General features: G+C 39.8%; 2 protein-coding genes and 1 non-coding gene across 28 annotated transcripts in view; 1 reads left to right on the forward strand and 2 right to left on the reverse strand.

Moving 5' to 3' along the window:
• Nucleotides 1-1,487: 1,487 nt before the first annotated feature.
• LOC145505968 (uncharacterized) lies at nt 1,488-12,884 on the reverse strand. The gene is made up of 2 exons (XM_081489419.1): nt 10,534-12,884; nt 1,488-9,659 (listed from the first exon to the last, which is right to left on the reverse strand). The coding sequence occupies exon 2, from the start codon at nt 5,581-5,583 to the stop codon at nt 4,777-4,779; it is 807 nt and encodes a 268-aa protein (XP_081345545.1). The 5' UTR covers nt 5,584-9,659; nt 10,534-12,884; the 3' UTR covers nt 1,488-4,776.
• Nucleotides 4,845-23,616, forward strand: part of KIF1B (kinesin family member 1B) — a 169,969-nt gene continuing 151,197 nt past the window's right edge. For 24 of the 26 annotated variants that reach the window (XM_081489381.1, XM_081489383.1, XM_081489389.1 and 21 more), the window contains exons 1-2: nt 4,845-5,161; nt 19,631-19,811. In XM_081489381.1, coding sequence (XP_081345507.1) covers nt 19,706-19,811 — 106 coding nt within the window. In that variant the 5' untranslated portion in view covers nt 4,845-5,161; nt 19,631-19,705. Of the gene's footprint in view, nt 5,162-13,163; nt 13,232-19,630; nt 19,812-23,616 lie in introns of those variants that run through there. The other 2 variants (XM_081489407.1, XM_081489401.1) reach the window with 2 other exon arrangements.
• LOC145508079 (U6 spliceosomal RNA) lies at nt 21,128-21,230 on the reverse strand. Its single transcript, XR_014055345.1, has one exon. It is a non-coding gene; the product is annotated as a U6 spliceosomal RNA (small nuclear RNA).

Genomic DNA, 23,616 nt, shown 5'->3' on the forward strand with positions numbered 1-23,616 from the left:
CTTTTTTTTGGTCAACTTTATGTTTTTAAGATTAGCCATTGTGCTGGCTATTTACCTACTGCTTCTCAGCCCTGTACCTACCCTTCTATAATCTGTATTTCTCAAGCTCCTTTGCTAGTTGATTTCCCTTTGGGTTCTGCCAGTAAGAGGTATTGAGGTGAGTAGAGAATTCATAGTTTTTCTTTTATTTTCACCCTTTTCTTTCTTCTGGTGCTTTTTCCTGATGCAGCAGCCTCTCCTCTTCACCCCCAGCTCCAGTCTTGGCCCCTCATCAAGTTTCCTAGCTTTGGTAACACCCCTCCTCATTTTTTTCCCTCCCAATGCTATGGGTGTAGCACTTTCCTACAGTTGCTAGTGTCTGATTTTTATGTTATCCTTTGTTTTTTTCTCTTTGAGCCTGGGAGCAGCTGGATAACCATTTCTTCTATTAAATCTCCTGTGTTTGTAATAACTGTCATGGTTTCTGTTTCCTGACAGGGTCCTGACTGCTGTAGGTGTGTTGTTAAGTGTAGCTCTGGATCTTTTGTTTTTACTTCTGCGTAGCATCCTTGTGTATACTATGTACGTAGTATATAGTGATATAATTATCACTACATCACAGTTTATTCATCCATGTCTCCAGTTAGACATTTCCACTTTTCCTTAGTGCAAACAATATTGCAAACACCATTTTTTTTAAATGTATTTATTTATTTTTGGCTGCACTGGGTCTTTGTCGCTATGCCCGGGCTTTCTGTAGTTGTGGTGCGCCGGCTTCTTTTGTTTCAGGTCGTGGGTTCTAGAACACAGGCTTAGTAGTTGTGGCACTCGGGTTTAGTTGCCCTGAAGCATGTGGAATCTTCCCGGACCACGAATCAAACCTGTGTCCCCTGCACTGGCAGGTGGATTCTTAACCACTGAACCACCAGGGAAGTCACTCAAACACCATTTTGTACCTGTTTCCTTAACTACCTATGCAAGAGTTTCTCTAGGGTATATACTAGAAGAGGAATTGCTGGGTTAGAGGGCTATGCTCCTCTTCCAATTGTCTAGTTGTTAACAAAGTTGTACCATTTTACTCCCTGACATTACTTGGTATCATTATATTTTTCATTTCTGGCAACTGGATGGATGTGGTATCTTACTTCCAGTGAGTTACATGTCTTTTCATACCTTCCTCTGTGAATTTTCTTTTTTGTTCCTTAAAAAAATTTTTGGTCACACTATTTGCACATTTTTTTCCTGCTACATTATTTATATTTTCACATTGATTTGTATTATTGTAAATTGATTTCTCTGTATATTCTGAATGCTTCGTTGGTGAAATGTGTTACAAATACATTTCTCCAATCTAAGGTTTGTTGTTTTATGGTATCTTTTGTTATATAGAAGTGTTTTTTTAAAAAAAATTATAGTTAAATTCATAGCCTTTGTGATTAGTACTTTTTTTCTCTTTTTATTTCAAGGTGATAACAATATTTTATATTTCTTACTAAAACATTTTAAGCTTTGTTTTTCTGATTTAGGCTTTCAGTCCACGTGAAATTTACTTTTTGTATGGTGTGATGTAAGGAGCATGTTTCAGCTCGTGCGTTCTAGAGCACAGGTTTAATAGTTGTAGCGCTCGAGTTTAGTTGCTCTGAAGCATGTGGAATCTTTCCGGACCAGGGATCAAACCTGTGTCCCTGCAGTGGCAGGTGGATTCTTAGCTACTAGACCACCAGTGGTTTACCACATACTTAAGCAATTATCCCACATCATTTATTATCATTTATAGCTTATCATTTCTCCACTGATTTTTAATGCCAATGCTGTCATATGTTATATTCCCATATGTGTGTGATCTGTTTCTGGACTCTATTCTGTTTCATTTCTGTATTTGTATGTTCTTGTGCCAATGCAACAGAATTCTAATTAGTATGATGTTACAGAAAATCTTGTTAACTTATGGGCAAATCCCCACACCTCATTCTTCAAAATTGTCATGGATACTCTTGGATATGTTCTAGCACATTAATTTTTTAAAATGGACATAGACTAGATTTACTATTTGCATTTTACTATCACTTTGTTAAATTCCATAAAAAATCCTGTCGAAATACTCATTGAAATGACATTAAGTTTGTAGATTAACTTGGAAAGAACTGACATGCTAATACTTTCTTCCTGCCCCCAAATAAAGAACACCTCCATCTATTTAGATCTTCTTTAGTATGTTTCATCATCTAATTTCATACTACCCTGAACGCACTTCATCTCATCGAATGTGTTTCAACAATATAGTTGTATAACTTTTTTCCATATGGGTCTTGCTTATCTCTTGTCAACTTACCTTTAAATATTTAATAGTTTTGTTGCTATTTTTAACAGAAGCACTTTAAATCACATTTTCTAGTTAGCCATTCCTAATGAAAAGGAGTACCTTAGATTTTTTTATATTGACCTTGTATCTAGACACTTTATTAGTTGTGGTAGCATGGCTCTGTGCATCACATTTATAAATCTTTTGATGTTCTTTCCTTGTATTCTAGGGATAACTATTGGGCCATGGCTAAATTCAATTGTCTACTACTATCCGACTTTTGAGAGATGGCTCTGTACAAAATCTGTAACCTGAGAACCTGAAGGTCTCTGCAGAGTGATTTCATTTGTCAGAGGGGCAAAAAGCTTAGGTAGAGCAGGCTATTTTGGTCTTGAAACCTAGCACAGTCTTATCTGCCTCTATTGACCCTTCTCTGTGTACTTTTGCTTAATTTGTCTAGAGCTGATTACCACCACATTCCCTTCACTGTCTCAGATTCTTTTTAATTTGAACTCCATTGAGGGCTCAAACAATACTACCATCCAGGTTTTTGTAACTCTCCATGGTGCTTACCTGAGTACTTATGCAAAGAGCTTTTTTTTAAATTATGAAAGTATAACACATTTACAGGAAATTTGGAAAATACAGAACAAAGTTACATATAGTTCCACTATATATTATGATTATTTTTTAAGTAGATAAATTAAGAGTTTTAGTTGGCATTTCAATATCAAACTCTCAAAAATTAATAGAATAAACAGACAGAAAAGAAGGCTATACTAGATCTGGAAAGCGCTATGAAACAATTCAACACAATTAAGGTTTATACAATTTTCACACAACAGCAGGATACATATTCTACTCAAGTTCCCATAGACTATAAACCAGGAGACGCTGGAACATATCCAGGGACATAATACAAGGTGAAAAAATTTCATGGGCTAAAAAGGTGTTGAAATCATACACAGTGTCTATTCTCTTATCACTGTGGAATTATGTTAGAAATCAGTATCAAAGGATATTTGAAAATAACCCACATGCTTTCAAGTGCAATGTGACATTTACCAAGAGAGATCTTTGACTTAAGAGATTTTCTTTTTGTTAAGGAAAAGGTTGGTGTCTACTGATGAATCCGTGAGCTTCTGTTTATTAACTCATTGTAATTCTGTTTTTGTCATGGCCTTCAGGAAGCTACCAGGTGGGTTTTGTGCTCAGTGGTGGCACATTCCCTTGAATCTATTTTTTAATATTATTTTTCTTTCTGTGCATTCCCCTGTTTCAGACAGCCCTTTCCCCTATACAGACTTTTATTACTTAAAAAAAATGATTAACTTTACTCCTACTTTAATGCTATACAGTTTTATTGCTTGTATGCTTCAATGCAAGCTATGTCAAATCCTTCTTTGGATAGGTGGAGTTTACATTCTATACGAAATGAGAACTGTTCAATAGCTGTTGGCTGGGTGGCGAGTATGAGGAGTTTAGCGGTGGCGCAAATCGTCTGAAATCCTTAGTGTGGAATTTTAATTTTGATGTTTTAGCGTCTCTGCTTATACAGAGGCTTTTTAACATCCAATTCTGTATTGAATTCAGGGGGGGAAATCAGATTTTACTTTAAATTTCTGCTAGTAAATCAAAAAGCATATCATAACCTTGTAAAATAGTGATGCTTGGCATGATAATTACCCATATTACTGTAGAATTAATATTTTGTTAAGTACTGAATTGTACCTCACGTGAACAGTTGTGTACTTTTTCTTTTGACCTGAATCTAAACCTGATTTTTAAAAATCGCTAGCAGAGCGCGTGTTCTCCGGGTTTCTGAATTCCAATAACCCTCCTTCAAGGGAATCTCCCAGCGGGGAGCTCGGTCGGTTAACTCCAGGCGATACAAAGCATTTTGTTCCTTTACTCACGGCCCTTACTCGGTCTCCCAAGGAGACAAGTTGAATGCCCACTAAGTCATGCTTTTCCATTACTCATTCCGCCTTTTTTTCCCAAGGTGGCGTGTGGGAGGTGTTGTGCTCGGGCTCGCTAAGAATAGGCCGGCAAGCTTTCTGCGGGATAGTACACTCATCCTTTTGCGTGTTTCAGCTCCGACTGCGCAGTGCTCGGCGGCTTCAACGTGGTGAGATGTTTTCCAAACGGACAATGACTCCACACTCGGCCGCCTCCCACATTCGTCTCTGCCCCTCCGCAGGCGTCGGGTCCCCACAGTCCCGCCCCGCCCCACTTAGCCTTGCTTTGTCCCCTTACAAGGCTGATCACCGGGTTAGCCCGGCGCGGCAGCTGCCGACTAACGCCCTTCGGGGTCACCCGGGAGGGGACTCTGGGCGCCGCCTTCCCCCACCCCACACCCCCACACATCAGCTCCGGCTTCTGAGCCACCAGGGGGCGCCCAGCCGTCTCCGCCTCTCTCACCGCTCCCTTCACCGGCTTCCCCTGCGATTGGCCGGCCGCTCGGAGCTCTGCACCCCGATTGGTCGCCGCCCGCGTCAGTCGCGGGCGCCAAGGCGGACCGAGGTGACGCACGGCAGCCGGGCTCCGGGCGGTGTCCCAGGCCGGCGGCAGCAGGCGGAGCTTGGAGAGGACGGACGCTGAGCAGTCTTACGGCGGCGGTCCTGGGAGGTGCCAGCGCTAGGCTGAGCCGCTCTTCGCCGGTCGCCGCGCCCGGGTCTCCTGGACTCCCGCCCTCCGCGGCCCTTGATGCCGGGCTGGCCAGCTGTGTGATGGGGCTGCCGAGCGGCGCCCTGCGGCTCTCGGCGGCCGCTGCTCGCGCTAAGGAACATCGGTGCCGGGTTCCCCGCGCCCCCGCGCGCCGCGGCCCTTGCTGACCCGGCCCTCCCGCCCGCCCGTCTGTCTGTCCGCAGAGCGGCTGAGGTAAGGCGGGCGGCGGTTGGCGCTGCGCCGCCGGCCTGAGAAGGGGACCGCCCGGGGGGAGGGGCGGCCAGGCCGGGGGCTGACGGGTTCCGAGCCGGGGAAGCTCTGAGCCGGGCCGGAGCCGCGAATACTGAGGGCGCTGCCCCAGCGGGGCACCGAATGGGGCGGGGCGGGGTGGGGGAGCCTCGGCTTCGGGGGTGGGGGACCGTCCCCGGGCCAGCAGCGAGCCCCGGGCTTGGGTCCAGCGGCCTGCCGGGTTCCCCGCAGTGGCCCGCTCCAGCTCTCCGCCTCCCCTGAGTCGCCAGGTTCCGGCTGTCCCCGGCGGTCAGCCGAGCCGCCGCTGCCCGTCGGTTCCCGGGCTCTCTGCGCACGTTACGGCTCTCTGCTCTGTGCTGAAGCCACCCTTTCTCATTTCTCCCCATCCCCTCTCCCCCGTTAGGGTTGGCATCGAGGCTTCGGCTAGGAATGTGGTTGTGCCCTTTTGCCAGATGAAGGCAGGCGCGGGCATCGCGTGGGAGGGGGGGAGCCGCTGGCGCAAGGACTGGAGAGCAGCGCGGTGGGAAGGGAGGGGGCTCGCTGGATGCTGGCCATCCGTGGCGGGGGCTGGTGTGGTCTCGGCGGTCGGCAGCCTGGGATTACTCTGGCAGCCATATTGGGAGGATGATCTGACAAATCCTTTAGGAGCCAAGTCCCGTTGCTGGAAGGCACCGAGTGACAGCCCTGGCAGCTTTCAGGGTGACTGGCCACACCGAAGCCAAGTTGTGGGGGTTGGGAGCCTGCTCCAGCGAGCTAGTCATTGTTCATGCAACACAAAACATTCCGGGCCCTAAAACCAGAATGGAACTCCGAAATCACTTTTTTTTTTTCCTCCTTGGTGAATCGCTAATTGAGCTTCCAAGGCAAAGTGCCTTCAAGATTGCATTCTCTTTGGGGTGACATGGTGCATTTCTATGTTCATCGCCTATGATCAGGGGTATGGACACAGAGGGATGGTGATGCCTTACTCGCACAGAGGCAGATCGGAGGATTGCTAAGGCCAGTTTACCAGGGTGGAGGCCTGGCATTATCAGTGGTATATTGCGTCGCCGGATGGATAGATTTTCAAAGTAGCTCAATATGCAGAGGTGAAGTCAACTGGAATATTCTGATGATGGAAGAGGGTTGCAGCAGTATTTTTGAGGACGCAGGTTGTCATGTTTGTGGAATCTCGAGGTGGCTGAAATTAGATTGTCAACAGATCCCTTGCTCACATATCTTTTTACTGTTCTAGGCAGCTGTTGTGGTGATACTGAACATGTTGCTTTGTGTCTTAAATGGGTCTTTCCGAGCCCCCTGAAAGTGTAGTGGTTGGGTTCAAATAGCTCTTAAGAGGTGATATCATGGTGGATATTTTATTTAAAGGCTGGCATTTTGTCAGCTTAGCTTAGTCATAGTAAAATCTTAGCTTGTGTTCTCTAAGAAGTGAGGAGATGCTTTCTAATTAACTTGGTATGGCTGTTGGATTATGAGGCAAGTGAAATCGGTAAGGTACCACTTAAGGATGGAATATGAAGAGTGCACACATGTTAGCCTTGTAAAAAAAAAGATCTGGATAGGAGCAACAACTGAATTTAGTGTGAGCCTATAAATCTGTCTTTTCCTACATTCTAGGTGTGGAGAGGTCCTGGAGAATGGCATGCCCACCTTTTTTGTCCTATTGCTTTCATTCACACTCCCTTTCTTAATGAATAAATTCCTGTAACTTAAGTGGAACTACTTAAACATTTTCAGATAAGGTTTTCTAAGAAAGGTCTTAACACTTTCTTTTTAGTTTTATCATTAAGCTTTTCTTTTGAAACTTGGTTGAAATAAAAAAAAATGACTTCAACAGAAACTAGTGTTTTTTGCATCTTACTAATAATGGGAGAAATACAGAATGTCTTATGTTTAAATTCCATGCCCCAATTAAGAAATATTTCTAAGATGTAAGTTTTTACATTTATTTTATTAATAAGCAAGATCTGAAGGATGGTAGTTAAATGTAGTCTCAGCACGTTAAAGTCAGACCGGACTTGGAGTCTGGGAGGCAAGATTTTGTGCAGCTCCACTCTGATGAATGTTTTTCCAAAGTTTATCCAATCAGGTACAACTTCTGAGCAGACTTTCCAAGACCAGATACGAATGCAATTTTCCTTTTTTCTCTTTTTTCTTTTTCCCACTTTGAATTTGTGCTGGGAATAAACTGCCAAGAGAAGTGCCAACAGAGGCTCTCCAAGGCCAGAGCTTTCTAGCTCACTTCCTGCTATGGTCTTGTCCTGGGTACAAAGTGAAGGACAACAAAGGGCCCCTGCTTTGTAAACCCTTCCCAGGTCGCTGAGCACAGTAGGTCTTTCTTGGGAGTAAGATAGCCCTTTGGTCTTATAAACCCATGTGATATAATTTCACCAGTCTCTAAAGTGAAAGGTATAGCATATCTTTATATTGTTTTCTTTAAAAGGTGGTCTCGCTCAAGCAGATACTGGTGAATTTCTGGAGTTCATGAAAGAATATGGATAAATACACATTTAGAACTTTTTCATCAGTAGAAGGTAAATGAAGCAGATGTAGCTGTGACAGGAAAATCCTGCAAAGGGTGCTTTGGACTTCTGACTTGGATTTTTTGATGACTGGCCCAGTAATTCGTTTATGCTCACTTTGACAACATTCATTCCCAGTTGAGTATATGTAGAGATGTGGTTCTTTACTCAAGGAACTTATGCTTTACCCTATGTCTGTGGATATGGTGAGATCAGGTTAACTCCAGCACCTTTCTGTTTTAGTACATATGGTTTAGCGTATCACTACCCTTGCCATGGCAGTTTCTATGATTTTCAGTCAGAGCCTCTTCCCTTTCTGTGTTGTACTGTAATATGTGTTATCTAATACTCAGTTGGTATTTTTGTTTTGTAGTGCTTTGTATATTTGTTATAACTCACAAGATTGTAAATGGCTGATTTTAGAATATTTTTTACATTTAGTATCATTGTTTATGCAAAGCAAAGCATGTCATTCAATTACACTATCCTCTACCATTGCTCTATTTGAAGACACTGGTACTTGTCTTAGTTCTTCCTTCCATCTGAATTTCTGACATCATTCTGGCAGATGTCCATAACTGTATAAACAACCACCATCACAACAATAGTGATAGAATAGCTTACTCGTACTGAGCTCTTTCTGTGTGCCAGGCTCTTTTCTAACCATGTTACATTTACTCACTCAATCTTTATAACGGCCATATAAAATACATACTGTTATCCCCATTTTATAGGTGAAACTGAGAGGCTAAATGATTCCCCCAAGGTCACTAGAAGTAGTAGGTGACCATTAGGCTGAACTTCCTTTGTAACTACTCTTAACTGTAAAATTCCTTAACTTCAGCTCAAAGTTAAGGTTCATTCTGTTCCAGTAACTCATAATGTGACCATATCTTCTAACATGTCATCACCTTCAGATCTTAAACTCGGATAATTTACAGCTCTCACGTTAGTTGTCTCTTGCTATGCGTTCTCCTACCTCAGGTCTCTGGCCTTATTAGCCCCTTTCAGATTTTACTTCTTTGTCTGCTTTTTCTCCACTGTCATTTCCAGGGTGCATTGCCTCAGCTATTTTCTTACTAGCAATTGCAGTTTTTATTTCTTCTCCTGCCAGTCTTCAGTTTTCTTCTCAATGCAGACTTGAATCTTTCCCATCACCCATAGCCTCCCTTTTCTAACTGTGTTGTGGAGAAATCTCACACAGTGCTGCGCATTAGTGCCTCAGTGGGTGTCTAGTCTCGGATCTCCCGTAAGGCTGTCTTTGGTGTCTGTCAGAGCATTTCTGCTCAGTTCCCTCTCCCACTCTCCACAGTGGCTTTTCTAAAATCTTGACCATTTTGGTTAGGCCTCCTTACTGCCCCACAGTGAGGCAGTCTCAAGGGAAAGGTTACTCTCTTGACTTCAGCTCACCCCTGGGCTTGTGTTTTGGATATCATTGCCTTCTTTTCCTTTGGGACTTGCTGTATTGGCTACTTCCCTTTCCCTCTTCTGCTGTTTCCCCTCAGTTGCTTGAAAACTGTAGACACAGTCCTACGTTAGGGCCTTTGCTTTGACTCTATGCTACTTGAAACACTCTTTCCCTGAAATCTGCTTGGCTAATTCCTTCACCTGCTTCAGGCCTTTGCTTAAACTTAAACCTCACTATCTCAGCAAACCTCTCCTGACCTCATTCATGCATCTGCATGGCACCCCTTCCCACCACACTCCTGATCCCCCCAACTTTGCTGTAATTTTCCTCCCTCACAGCACTTATTGACACCTCACATTCTGTGTAACCTATTTTAATGTCCCCTCTGCCCTACTAGGGCTTCCCTTGAGGCTCAACTGGTAAAGAATCCACCTGCAATGCGGGAGACCTGGGTTAGATCTCCAGGGTTGGAAAGATCCCCTGGAGAAGGGAACGGCTACCCACTCCAGTATTCTGGCCTGGAGAATTCCATGAACTGTACAGTCCATGGGGTCACAAGGAGTCAGACATGACTGAGAGACTTTCACTGCTCTACTACAATGAAAACTTCTCCATGGCAAAGATGTTTGTCTGTTTTGTTCACTGATTTATCCCAGACTCCTGCAACTGCCTGTTACGTTGGAGGCACCCCATACATAGCTGTTGAATCAAGGATAGAAACATAGAAGTCTTTTGTATTAATGAAATGGGGTGGGGAGGGGAAGAATTCTTCATTACTGTTCCCTTCTGGCCATCTCTCTGCCCTCATAGCCAGGTTCTGGAAGCAGTGAGGATACTTGCATTTCCAGTTCTTGCCTCCTCATTACTCCCCAGCCCACCACAGACTGGCTTCCCTGAACCCCCACTTCACCGACATTGCTGGCGCTCTCATTACCAGCCCTTTGTTATGATAGCAGGGGGCACGCTTCACGCCTGTGCAGTGTTGGAAGTACTGCTCACTTCACTCCCTCCTTTGTCTGCTTCTGTTTTGTGGGGCTGGTTTCAGTCTTCTGGGCTTTGTGCTTTTCTGGCCATTCACATGGCTATCATTTATTCAACACAAATTTTTGTATAATTTTTAAAGACTTACTTTATTTGTTTTTAAGAACTAGAATTTTGACTACATAACATTTTCAGTGTCAAATAACAGATTAGGCATTACAGGAAAGTTTTATTTAGTTATAATTTATATCACTTACTGCTTTGAGAAAGGTTTTGAGCAGCTTGCCACAATACTGTAGAGGCTGTTAAATACGGAGAAGAAACAAAAATCTATATGACAGGAGGAAAAAGTAAATATGCAGATTACAGCAGTTTGTCTATGTGTGCATGCATGCTCAGTCGTTCTGACTCTTTGAAACCCCATGGACTGTAGCCCGCCAGGCTTCTCTGTCTGCGGGATTCTCCAGGCAAGAATACTGGAGTGGGTTGCCATGTATATAAAGTGTATGATATGTTATTGTAACTTAGTCTTGAAACTTTTGAAAGTCAGATAAAAAGGGAAAAGGTAATTATACAATTTTCATTCTGGTAAAAGAAAGGTAATGGTTTGTCAAGAGCAGCTTTTTTCCTGGTAATGAATTCTAAAGAAATTTTAAGAGGAAAGCCTTACAGACATCCTGATGCAAAGATATACATACTAAATGTTTTCAACAGATCTTTTAAGTAAAAGGAAGTGTTCTTCAAAGACCTATTTTAAAAAAGTAATCCACCTGCTTTTCACACTGAGTATACAACATTAAAATATAACTTAAGTCTTTTCTGTGACTAATGTGGTTTGGGTATATAACTTTATGTAAAGGTAAGTCTGAGTATCCCAGCAGAACACTCATTATTTAATAACTCTGGTGAGAACCTGGAATACTTGTATTCTGTGTTGTCATCTCAGTGCAAACATACCTATTAAACTTTGGGTAGTGGTTTATCATGTGGCAAGACTGACACATTGTTGCCACAGGGAGAAGTCTGACCTGCATTCTTGCCCAGCTAAGGAGCTACTTACCAGGCAGGTAGCTGCAAAGGTGTGGTCACAGGAAGATTTCAGAGAGAACCTTGACTCATACCAAATTTGAATTAACCTTTGATTGAAACTTCCATTTCTACATCATAGCCAAGCTGAGTTCATTTTAACCTGGACAGTCACCAGGAGTAGCTGTTGTCATCCACTTTGACAGTAGAACATCAGTGGAATATTGGGTTTTGAGTGACAGAGTTCCCAGTGGATCTGTAAAATAAAAATTATAAGATGTGGTTTTAGTTATTAGATTGAATTGACTTACTAGATAGAGTTTAGTGTTAGCCATCCAAACAGTGAAAAATAAGAAAACAATGGAAAACTTTCATTTAGAATAATTTATTTTAAGCCATAGGCCATAGAAGCTGTTGTTTCTGAATGGACCTCTTGGTTTATGAGAATCAAATCATGTCACCAGTAAAAAGGAAGGTTCTTGATTTCTTAATTGCAGTGACAAGAAGACACGTGTCTAATCTAAAAATTGTTTTGGTTTATTTTCATAAATGGTTAAAACAGTTGGGTAGCCTAATTGAGCTAGTTTAATCTCATTGGAAACTGAAAATCTCATCTGTCAGGAAACTCTTCCTGTGCAGTCTGATTCTTGTCATTGGGTTAGAATGCAGAAAGAAGCTTTCCTAGCATATGATCCATTTTGAGCTTTTGCAGCCTGGCTCATGGCTGATTTTTATCCATAGAGTCAAAGACCAAGAATAGACGTACGTGCATACACAAAATACATAAACATACAAAAATGAATTCTTACATTTTGGGGGCCATTTTATCAGTACAGCCTTGGTCAGTGACATAGAGTATTGGATCCTAAAGCCTGCTTGGTCCTCATGGAAAGTATTCAACCAAGAGGGCACAACTTCCATAATAACAAGGAAATTTTCACACCTTCCCCAAATGGGCTCATTAGCTACAGATATTTATTTTGAGGGTATCCACTTATTCTTTGCTATCATTCATTCCTTTTTTTTTTGGCTGTGTCACTCCGTTCCCTGACCAGGGATTGAACCTGGGTTTCTCGGTAGGGAAAGTGCCCTAATCACTGGACCACCAGGGAATTCCCTAATTCATTCTTTAAAATGTAATTCGATAGAAAAGATTATTTTTTTAAATAGATTGCTTGTTGATATTATAAATTTGTGGGAATATAGCAGATTGTGTAAAGGTTGAATTTAAAAGATTGCATTTCTTGGTTAAATTCTATTTTTAGTTGTGACAAACATACTGAATAAAGTAGCAATGTACGCGAGTTAACTGCTGACTGCAACACAGGGCAGAAAGAAGTAAGTAGAAAAATAAGGAATCAACACAACATTTTTAGGGAACAACGAGATAGAAGGTATGACTTTTAGCTTAGAAAGGGGGATGTTAAGGAAGATATGACTTAATGCTTCCTGCCTCATGGTGGCCTTGACCTTGTCCTCAAAAGATATGGACTTTTGTAATAGATTGGAAGGGAGATTGAGCTTCTAAGCATTGCATGTTTGGTGTGATAAGAATCTTGGTGAAGAAGGTTTCAAGTTGGACAGTGAAAACTGAGGCTGGAGAAAGAGGTTGGATTGTGGAGGCTTATCAATTTTTAGGTTGTTTTCTGAGGCCATGGGAACCAACTGAAGGCTTTTAAGAAGAGGGAATGACATGAATTGACCTCTGTTTAAGGAATATAATCCTGGCTGTTTTCTGTTAAAAAAAAAAAAAGGAGGGGGGGCATTACAAAACCAGCCAACCAAAAAACTAAGATTATTTCCTTCTTGTTTGTTCATTTTGCTGAAAAGTCAGTTTGAGAATTTGTCTTAGGCTCCCAATAATCCAGAGTGCTTCTGAGGGCACGAGAGAATTGCACAAGATCAAAGTTAAGCAATGGGGCAAAAATTTAGAAAAATTCAAATGAATTAGATCTAAATGTTTTATTATCCCTTTATTGTTAGTGAACGCTTCTGGAATTTTTGCTCCATTCCACTTTATAATGCTTCTAATGGTATGTCATAACGAACGAGAACTGGTCGGAGGAACAGTCTAGAACTGAGGCTGTTAAGAGATTTAGAGTATGTATGGTTGCCTTTCCTACCTGCCTTTGGCTTTTTAAAACTTGGAAAATGTATTTTTACTGTTTTCCTATAACTTCTTAAAAATATTCTGTAATTGTTATTTCTCACTGAAATTTAAACTTGATTTCAGATTTACATAATTGGTAATTTTTTTTAAAGAATCAGGAGGTTTTGAAACTGTAATTCTTTGATGGGCAACTATTATAAAAGAGATACTCTTTGTGTGTAGGAAAGTAACAAAGTAACACTTGCTATAGCCCGCTCAACTGTAGTTTCTTATTTTACTGTGTAAAATTTTAACTTACTTGTGAAGATGCCTGGAGCCAGCCCACGAGATCCCACCCATGACAGACTCATGGGAAAGAGGAATGATTGAGCACGGCTTCTCAGGCCTCAGGGATTCTCAGAAGGCTGCCTCAGTGCTCACCTTAAAGATATCTGTCTCTCTGATGTTTACTATAATAAACCTCTTCTTATTTTCTATGACTTAGGCAAAAGGCCTTTCCTGATTCCCTTCTAAAATAGATCATTCTGAAACCTCAAATCAACAAGGCCCCTGAACGGTAGCACCCTAAATAAAATTATCTGAGATATAGAGTATGCTGATCTAAATTCCTTTTGCTAACATATTAGTTTGTTTAATAAATAAGCCTGTGCCTTTAGAGCTAATATACATAACTGTTCCTTAATAATAAAATAACATTGAGAGCCTCCACACAGAAAGCCCCTATGGGCACAAAACCCTTCGCAGGAAAAAAGGCTTGTTAGGAAATATAAGAAATATTGCTTTATGAAACTGTTACTTAATCTATATTTACTCACTATGTTTTTACTCTTAACGTATTTAGCCTATATAATAAAAGCATAATAGAGATTTATATAAGTAGAAGTTTAGCTTTAATACAAATAATAAGACAATTGTTGATTTAACTGATGATTCTTACTTAAAGCTGAACTTCAGCTTGCTGTTCTTTGACTTTATGGAACTGCATTCTTTTCTGTTAAGCTCAAGGCATAGAGTAAATTACCAAAAACAGGTTTTACCTTAAAACTTCCTGTGGATGAATTCTTTCCTGATGTGCCCTATACAAAAGTGTTCTAATTGGTCAACCTTTATCAATAGAGAGTCACAAGATGTTAGCAGGCCCCCAGGCCAGAAGATGATGTAAACAAAATGAGGCTTTTGGTAACTAAAAACATGCAAACGGTTTCGATGAAGGTCAAAACTGCTGGCCTATTAAGCTGAATTGGTATGCCCACTAAGCTGAATTGGTATGACTCTATACTTTACATTTGTTTCTATGTACCACAAAAAATATAAAAGCTGTCTTAAAAGTAATAAAGTTGGAAGACATTTGGGAGACACTTGGAAACGCCAAGACTTTCTGTGTCTTCTCATTCACATCGCCGACACCATCCATCCTGAGGGAACCCCTGGACCTGCTGGAGCTGGACTCCGGCATGAAGGTAGTTGCAGTTTTACAACAGGACACTTAAATCAGAAAACAAAATATGTGTTTAGGTTCAGGTAGTTTGGGGAAAGTAATTTTAAAATGTACATATCACTTCCAAAGAAGAATGACTGTTAAGCTATTTTAATTAGGGAGGAGTCTGAAATTAATTTTATCCTTTTTCTTTTTCATCAGTCCATCTTTCTCTATTTTGAAACAGCTTGCTTTTTTATTGATACCATTCCAACATCAGTTTGTTGATACACAGTTGTTCAGTCACTAAGTCGTGTCCAACTCTTTGCAACCCCATAGACTGTGGCACACCCACTCAACCAAAATATTTTGACTCCTCTATTCAAGACCATGTGATGTATGGGATTAGAAACATGACTAAAATTCTGTCTTGTCCTCAAGGAACTTTAAGCTGTTTTTCTTTATTGCTAATACAGCTTATTCTGCTCTTGATAAAGTTAATGAGTTGAGAGGTATTAAGTGGAGAAACATTTCCCTTTGGTTTGCAAGAATTGGAGAATCCATGAAGCCTTTAAAAATAGGTAGCATATGAGAAGGTCCTGGAAGAAAAATTGGATTTTGAGAAGAACAGGGGAGGTAGAAGAGTACAGTGGGTAAAAGGAGCTTTGGAGCAAAGGCACAGGCACAGAAAAACATGAGATGCTATCAGAAAACCCTCTCGTGGGTGGTTGTTAAGGAATGTGGATGAAAGGCAGTGTTTTGTGGGCTTGTAAAAATAGGTGGTTTATGTTACAGAACACATTGAATGCCAGTGTGGGGAGTTCAGTCGTTCTTTCGTAGGCAGTGGAGAAACTGAGGATTTTTAAGTGAAGAGACTTGTGCTTCAGGAATATGACATTGACAGCTTTGCATAGTGTGGATGGAGTAGATGAAAACGGCAGTATGGTGTAGTGTGGTGGGGATAGGAGGAAGAAAGAGAAAAAGTGCTTAGGACAGTTAACAGTCTTGGGTGAGATGTATTGAAGGTGTAAAAGGGGTGGTATGGTGGTGGTAGAGATGAGAGAGATTTTATAGGTGAAAGCCATGCAAGTTGGCATTGATTAGATGGGTAGGGGAAGCAAGCTCTTTAGCCTGCGGAAACAGGAGAATGGTGAGAACACTGAAAGAAATAGAAAACAGCTGGAAGAGCTGGGGGAGGTGGAAAGATATTTGAGGTTTGGGTGTGTCGAGTTGAATGAAACACTGGGAGGATAGCTGGGTAGAAGGGTCAAACAACTGATGAAAAGTTTATGTATGGGGACACTCTGTATTAAAGATGTTAGTATTTTGGTTCCTGGTACTTTATATCAAAAGTTAACAAGGAGATTTCAGCCTTTATTGTTTATAAGTCAGTTAGCAGCATTCAGCATTTCAGTAGGCCCTGGGTAGAACACAAAAGAAGAAAGTGGTTTTTTTTTTTTAATTTAAATATCCACAATATTCATTAATTGTCAGCATTTGTCTCTTTTATTACTGCCCCCTTGCCCATCACGCTATTTAATTAAAGTTACTGGGTGTCTTGAGCTGTAGAGTTTTCTCTACTCTGGGTTAGGCTGTGACTGTATCTTCTGGGTATTGTTTAAACTGTTTCTTTGCTCCCCATGTATCCTGTAAACGAGGCTTGATTCTGTCTTTTTTTAAGGGGGTGGGGTAAGAATATGTGCTAGGAGGTGCTGTGTGTCTCCTGTTGGAACGCATCAGGAGGTGTAGGCCACGTCGGTATCCCACTTTTAGTGTTGTTAAGGTTGATGATCCTTTGGTTCAGATTATGTTTCCCTAATTCATACAATATAATCTTCCCACATCAATCAGCCTTTCATTTAAGGCTTTTTTAGTAGATAGTTTTGATGCAGAGAGCCTTTTTGTTAGTAGGGGTGGGAAATGGTGACATTCTATTTCTGTCATTTCTTCTGTATTTATTAGCTGGACTTTTTCCATAAAAAAGAACTTGCCCTCATTGACTAACTGTCCTGGAACATAGTTTATACAGGATACAGGGACTGGATGTATGCTCCATTCCTTTGTTTTATTTGCAGTTTTCAGAATAATGAGCTTTTTGGAAGTATTGTTATGAACTTACGAATTTATGTGTTTAATGTTTTGCAGTCCGTATGCAGTGTGCTTGTACGTATGCATGTGTTTTTATGCTCCAGTTATCCCATCTTTGTCCAGTGGGGGCCCCTTTCAGTTGGCAGCTGTGTCTTTTCACCATGACCCCATTCGTCTTTGATTTCTTGCTTATGGTCATACTTAAATGTTCCAGAATCATCCTGAAATTTCTTGCTCAGGCTTGGAATTTGCCATTTTTTTCAAGGAACCTAAGTTTCAAAGAGTTTTTGAAGGAATAGGATGTTCACTTTGGGAAGCTATTAAAGAGCATACGAGCTAGAGTATGGTCATGTAAAATGATAGCAGTGTTCTCACAGTGCGTTTGGGGTTATAAGTGCTATAGGAAATACCAGTGATTCCTGGAATGTTTGGGTCCTCATTTGAAAGAGGTAAGACTAGAGCTGGGCCATCAGCTAGAGGAGAAAAATGAAGGTTCATGGGGGAGAAATTGTTATAATGTGTGAAAGAATGTGTGTGGGATCATAAAGGCACTTGACCAGCCACAGAGTACCTTGACTGGTCTTGTAAGCACTGGGGGAGTAAGGAAACTTTCTTGGATTTGGAAGTGAAATTGAAAGTCGTGCTTTAGAAAGGTTAATACTGCAGTAGGGTTAAGCAATTGCATAAAGTTGGGTTCTCAGCGGGAGATTTGCAACATAATTTTTCAAGAATGAAAAAGCAAAACAAAACTAGCCATACCTGGGCCCTATCTCAAAATCTGAAGTCTAGGCTCATTTACTTTTCTAAAGACCCTGTGATTGTTTTGTGCAAACCCCTTACCCCCATTTAAAGACTCGGATTAAAACTAAAAGCTCAAAGATTAGTTTCTCTATTGCATGTATGCTAGGTGTGAGGTAGTAAGGAAATGGATTAAGGTTAGGGCAAAGGAAATGAGAGGAGGGAAGGGATAGAAAAATGGAAATTTATGTTTTAAAAGTTTTCATGTGGTATTTCATGAATAATGTTACCACTAAGGAAAGGATTCAAAGAGAAGGAAGCAAAGATGACTCCCAGGTTTATGGTATGGGGCCAGATAGAAATCGGAAGATTGGCAGAGATTGCTAGTTTTAGGGAGCAGATAATGGGACACATTGAGTGTTGAGATGCTGGCTGTATATTAAAGTGGACTCTGCGCGTTAAAGTGTGTTCTGTGTCTTGCATTTTGTGAATGCTTCACTCACTCTCTTGACAGAGTACTCAGCTACTGACTATAGGTCATGTTATATAGATTGGAAGAGTTAATAATTCTAAGCTTTCATTTAATAAATGTAATTAAAATAAATGATGTACTGAAAAAAAGAACCATCTGTTTATTGTAAAATAAAATGTGAAACAGACTGGAAAAAACATTGTAGCAAATATAAAAATATTAATATCAATAAATATTGTAATCATTTAAAACACAAAAAAGTAAACCAGATAAAAGATAATTCTTACAATTGAAAAATATAATTCATTAGTTCATTCCTTCAGCAAACATGTAGTGAGCTCTTTCATCAGATACTATTTTAAGTGGTAGCAGACAAGATCTCTGAGCATTCTGGTGGTGGTGTGAGAGACAGACAACAGACGTGTTTCCCAGAAAACAAGAAATAAGATAGAGTATTTTTGCCTTTTCTTATGGAAAGCATTAGTTGTACAGCTGGAGGTGAGCATTTTTAACGGTTGGTTACTTAATATGTGGAAAAAGCTGGTCAGGACCAAAAAATTGGTCTCTGGTAATTGGACCCGTAAGTATTTTTAGTTTTTAGTTTTTTCTTTTGTTCATTTCTTCTTGAAGGTGTTTATATAACAGAGTACAGATTGAGATCTGTTGTTTCTTGTAGAAATTACTTATGTGAGTTCTTTTCACAGAATAGTGTTCGTTTAGTTCTGTGGGGAGGAAAACTATTCCTCTAGAAAATGTTCAGTTTTCCCTGTGGCTTCATTCAGTAGTGAAATGTAGTGAAATGATTCTCCCATGGGTCAGAGGATAGAACTTGGGTCTCTTGGAACCATCTCTGATTATTGTACAGGATGGTTGTGAGGGCCAAATGAGATACCTGTGAAAGGGATCAGCAAAGTTAAAGGAATTCCTAGATACCTACAGGTAAAGAAGCTACCTGGAGCATATCTCTGTCCTTTGCTGTTTAAATATACACCGTGTAACTAGATGTTTCAAACTGAAATTAAAATATAAAAAGTTCAGTACATTTCTTTAAAAACAAGTAATAAGTTATTTTGCAGATGGGAGGTTACTTGTGTAAGAACCCTCTTTAGCCGATAAACATTTTTTTCTATATGTTATTGAAAATTGATCCAGAAAAACACAGTAAATAAGATGTTTGTTATTTTGCAGTTATATTTTTTGTCATTAAGTCTAGGAACTTTTTAGGTTTGGTAAAGAGATAATGGAACAGGAAAACAAATTACAGTCTTTAATTTTCTATCTGATAATTTACTGTTGAGAATATAAGATTTGTGGGGCTTCCCAGATGGCACAGTGCTAAAGAAGCTGCCTGCTTGTGTAAGAGAATGCGAGTTCAATCCCTGGGTTGGGACGATCCCCTGGAGGAGGAAATGGCAATCCATTCCAGTATTCTTACCTGGAAAATTCCATGGACAGAGGAGCCTGGTAGGCTACAGTACGTGAGATCACAAAGAGTCAGACAAGACTGGTTACTGATTTATTCATGGACACATACAAGATTTATAGGGAAGAAAAGGGATGAGATTTTTAGAAATGGAAACAAATTGTACTAAGATTTAATAGCTCTTATGCTCAAGTTAGCCTTGTTTTCTTTAATTCTGCCTATCTTAAATGAACTTTTTTTCTTTTTTAAAGGAAACTTGAACGTAACTTCCTGAGAAGATTTGATTCTTTATTTCTGGACTTCGTGTATATAACAAGACCATCAGAATGTCGGGAGCCTCAGTGAAGGTGGCTGTCCGCGTTCGGCCCTTCAATTCTCGAGAGACCAGCAAAGAATCCAAGTGCATCATTCAGATGCAGGGCAACTCAACCAGTGAGTGCATGTTGTTTTCTGTCAGTCCTGTCTCATCTTCCTATCCTTCCCCCCTTTCCTTCTTGCTGTCATCAAAATAATGAACATGTGGCTAGTAACACTTTGAACTTTGCAGTTCTGAATGTTGCACTGAATGTTTCCCCCTGTGATTTTTGCCGTAGCATATTTAAATAGTGGCTGTTCTTTACAATTGAGAATTCCCTAGAGAACTGAATGAATTCAGCTAGTGTTATTAAGTTGAAATCTTAATGATAGTGAAGGTGTAAGCAGTGATTTTTAATAAATGATGCTGTGAAATATACCTTATTGAGGGTGCAAGATTGCTTTACTTCCTTGATTTTCAATAGTACTTGAGCTTGCCAAGATGGTCTTAACACTTACACTGCTTCCTTACGATGGTTCTTTGAGTTGAACAACAGATATAGCTAAAGCAGATAATAAACTTGTAAATTATTACTAAAAATGATCAGTCATTGCTTCCTGGTTTGTTTCTCTGTACAGTTCCTTAGGTGAAAAATGACGGAAGCTGGAGTTTTTGGTACTTGCATTAGTTACTTGATGTGGGTCTGTAGGCAGACTATTACTTAAATAATGGTAGGTTCTGCCATTTTAAAACCTGTAACTTTGGGATAAAGTAGAATTGTTGTTCTTTCAGAGCCAAGTCAGTGCTAAATATTTGAGGAAATATGCTTATCTGTGGGCCAGTGTTCTGTGTAGAGGATTCTCCCAGTGGGGAGTAAATCTATATGTTATATTTGAGGTAGACAATGTGGTGCTTTGATATGTTTATACATTTTTAAATGATCAACACTATCTAATTAGCATATCCATCACTTCTCATAGTTACCTTTTATTTTAAGGTAAGAACACTTAAGATCTACTCTCTCAGCAAATTTTACATAAACATCATTAACTATAGTCACCATGATGCACTTTAGGTCTCCAGAACTTTGTACCCTTTGATCAGTGTCTCCTTTTCTCCCCCAGCTCCCAGCCATCATTCTCTGTTACTGTGAGTTTGCATACATATTCCCCGTATACAACTTTGAACTTTCTTTTGCTAACACATTTTTCTGAACTTGCTAAATAGGACTTGCAACATTCTATTTTTTCAAAAAGGGTCAAATGTTGAAGTCTAAATTGCTGTACCATTGTTTGTGTTTTACATTTCCTTGTCAGTTGTGCCAGTGGTTCTGTGAATTATATATCCTATGAATAATTGTAAAAGAAAGATGCAGAATTTGGTATTATTCTCTAACTAATGTTATATTCTTAAATGTCACTCATCGAAGCTATGTTCTTATTTCTATTTCATTTTAAGAATTAAGTTTTACACAGTATATAACTAAATCCTTGCACAGGGCCTTGTTAACCTTCTCTGTATCGTTCCAGTTTTAGTATAGGTGCTGAAGTGAGCACATTAAATTTTGATTTTTGCGCCCTTTGCATTTATTTATAACTTAGTATGGAGGCATTTTTGACTGTTGGTGTTGCCTCTAAATGTGCTGGTGTATATCACAAGTTCTTTTAAAGGGTGGACATTAGGAAATCCTGGATCAGGAGCCAGAATTGATTCCAAAAAAGTCTACTTTTCTCTGATCAGTTTTGCATACTGACTATCCAGGAGAAATCCCCAGTGTCATGGAGATGGAGTTTCATTCATGGTTGGGATGTTGGTACTTTCTTTGTAGAGTTGGAAATCTTATTAAAACTTTTAAGTAGAAAGTGAGTATTAAAAGACCATGTCCATGAATGCAAAAGTCATATAATAAAAATAAAGGAAAATGCTTACTAGCACAAGTAATAATATTAATGTTTTTCCTTGATGAGTAATCATTTTAGAATGCCCACATCTTAAATGGATTATATGTTTCTAGTCTTGTCAGGTCAAATAGCATTACCTAATTTCCCCCCAGTTTTGACTTATTTTTGTGAATAGGTAGGACATTCACAGGGTATGAATTTCAAAAAGTGTGAAGAGTGTACAGTACAATCATTCCTCTTACCCCATCACATAGGCAACCAGTTCCTCTCCCCAGAAGTAACTTCAAGGGGAGATTTCCTTTGAGAGATGGTTTAATTAGTAGCAGGTGTAATAATAACTTTTCTTTCAGTCTTGACTGCATTGTAAACACACGAATAAAACTTCATGTTTATATCTTGTCAAAATTGGTTTTTTGTTTTTATTTGAGATTTTAGCATGCAAGGTTATCCATATAAGTTAATAGGATTTTATTTACTAACAAGTATCTACTATATGTTTAATGATATGCTACGTACTAAATAGATATAAAAAAGCTAATCTATTGACTGTTCAGGGGTATGTAGCAAAATTAAAATTTTCTGTAGTTCTGGATAGTTATGTGAAATGGATTTGGGTCCACTTGATTTTCTTTGCTTTTATTTTTGATTATCTGAGTTAAAAACCTCATTGAGTTTACTGATGGCTAATAAGAAAGGTATTAGTCTTCATTGTATCTAAGATATATGGCTGTCTTTTTTACTTTATTATTTTGACTGTATAGACAATAATGTTAGGTTGGGGGAAAAAGGTAAAATTACCCAAACACTGATACTCACTCTGGATGAAAGATTTCAAGTGTTTTCACTGGTAGATAGCAAACTGAAGAAGGAAATTAGATTCCTAGTTGAACATTTTCTAAGGATAAGGCCATACATTTTGGAGTTTTGTTTACTCATTCTTGTTTGTTTCCCACAAAGATATCTCCAGAATTATTGAAAATATTTGTCTTTTGATGAAATATTCACGAATAAATGCCTAGTTTTTATTAAAAGTAATTAATATGGTTCAGTTCAGTCACTCAGTCGTGTCCGAGAATAGACCTGAAAAAAAAAAAAAAGTAGACCTGGGCATATTCTACTAGTCCTATGAAAACCAGCCTGTGGACCAGCTTAAACACCATGCTGAACTACCAGTGGTTTGTCCATCATATTTTGTCCACATCCTTTCTAGACAGCAGTCTGAGTGGCTCTGCTCTGCCTTGCTCTTTCTTTCTCTTCCTCTTTAACACATTAAGCATGCACGCGTGCTCAGTCACTCAGTCATGTCCAACTCTGTGCGACCCCATGGAGCCCTGCCAGGCTCTTCTGTCCATGGAATTTTCCTGGCAAGAAATACTGGAGTGGATTGCCATTCCTACTCCAGAGGATCTTCCCGACCCAGGAATCTAACGTATGTCTCCTGCGTCTCCTGCATTAGCCAGTGGATTCTTCACCATTGTGCCACCTGGGAAGCCCCTGTAACGCATTGCCTCTTTGCATTTAAACATTTTCCAGGAGAAATTTGTGACTTTTAAAACAATATTAGTCTCCTGAAACAAAAATCCCTCATTAGCCTTAGAAAAAGTAGTGTTAGTTTTCTAGCTGAATGCTTTGTCATGGTTCAGTAAGTTTGGGGTAATTTTGGTTCCTCTGAAAAGTGTTTATTCTTCGAAGGCTAATTCACTAATTGTATCAGAGACATTTTCCTCTAGAATTTTTGGCATTTTTCAGTTTTCTTCTATTTTTTTTTTCCCTACAATTTTATATGGCATTCTCTTAGTAACTTGACTAATATGTAATCCAAATAACTTCTGAGTGAGACATTTTACGTGAGTCAGTTTGTTATATTTAGAAAGTATTAATGGCTTGTTTTTTTAAAAATTGGGCTTAAGATTGGGAGAGAGCATGGATTTGGAACCTCGAATTGTTGCAAAAAATGAAATGAATTTACTGTAGCCACATGTGTTAGCTGCATTAAAAGATTGCTATGCTGGCAAGCTGGCCTGGACTGCTGCTCGCTGGG

Source organism: Giraffa tippelskirchi, chromosome 5 (genome assembly GCF_054371585.1).
Source record: "Giraffa tippelskirchi isolate mGirTip1 chromosome 5, T2T-mGirTip1v1.2.pri, whole genome shotgun sequence".
NCBI lineage: Eukaryota > Metazoa > Chordata > Mammalia > Artiodactyla > Giraffidae > Giraffa > Giraffa tippelskirchi.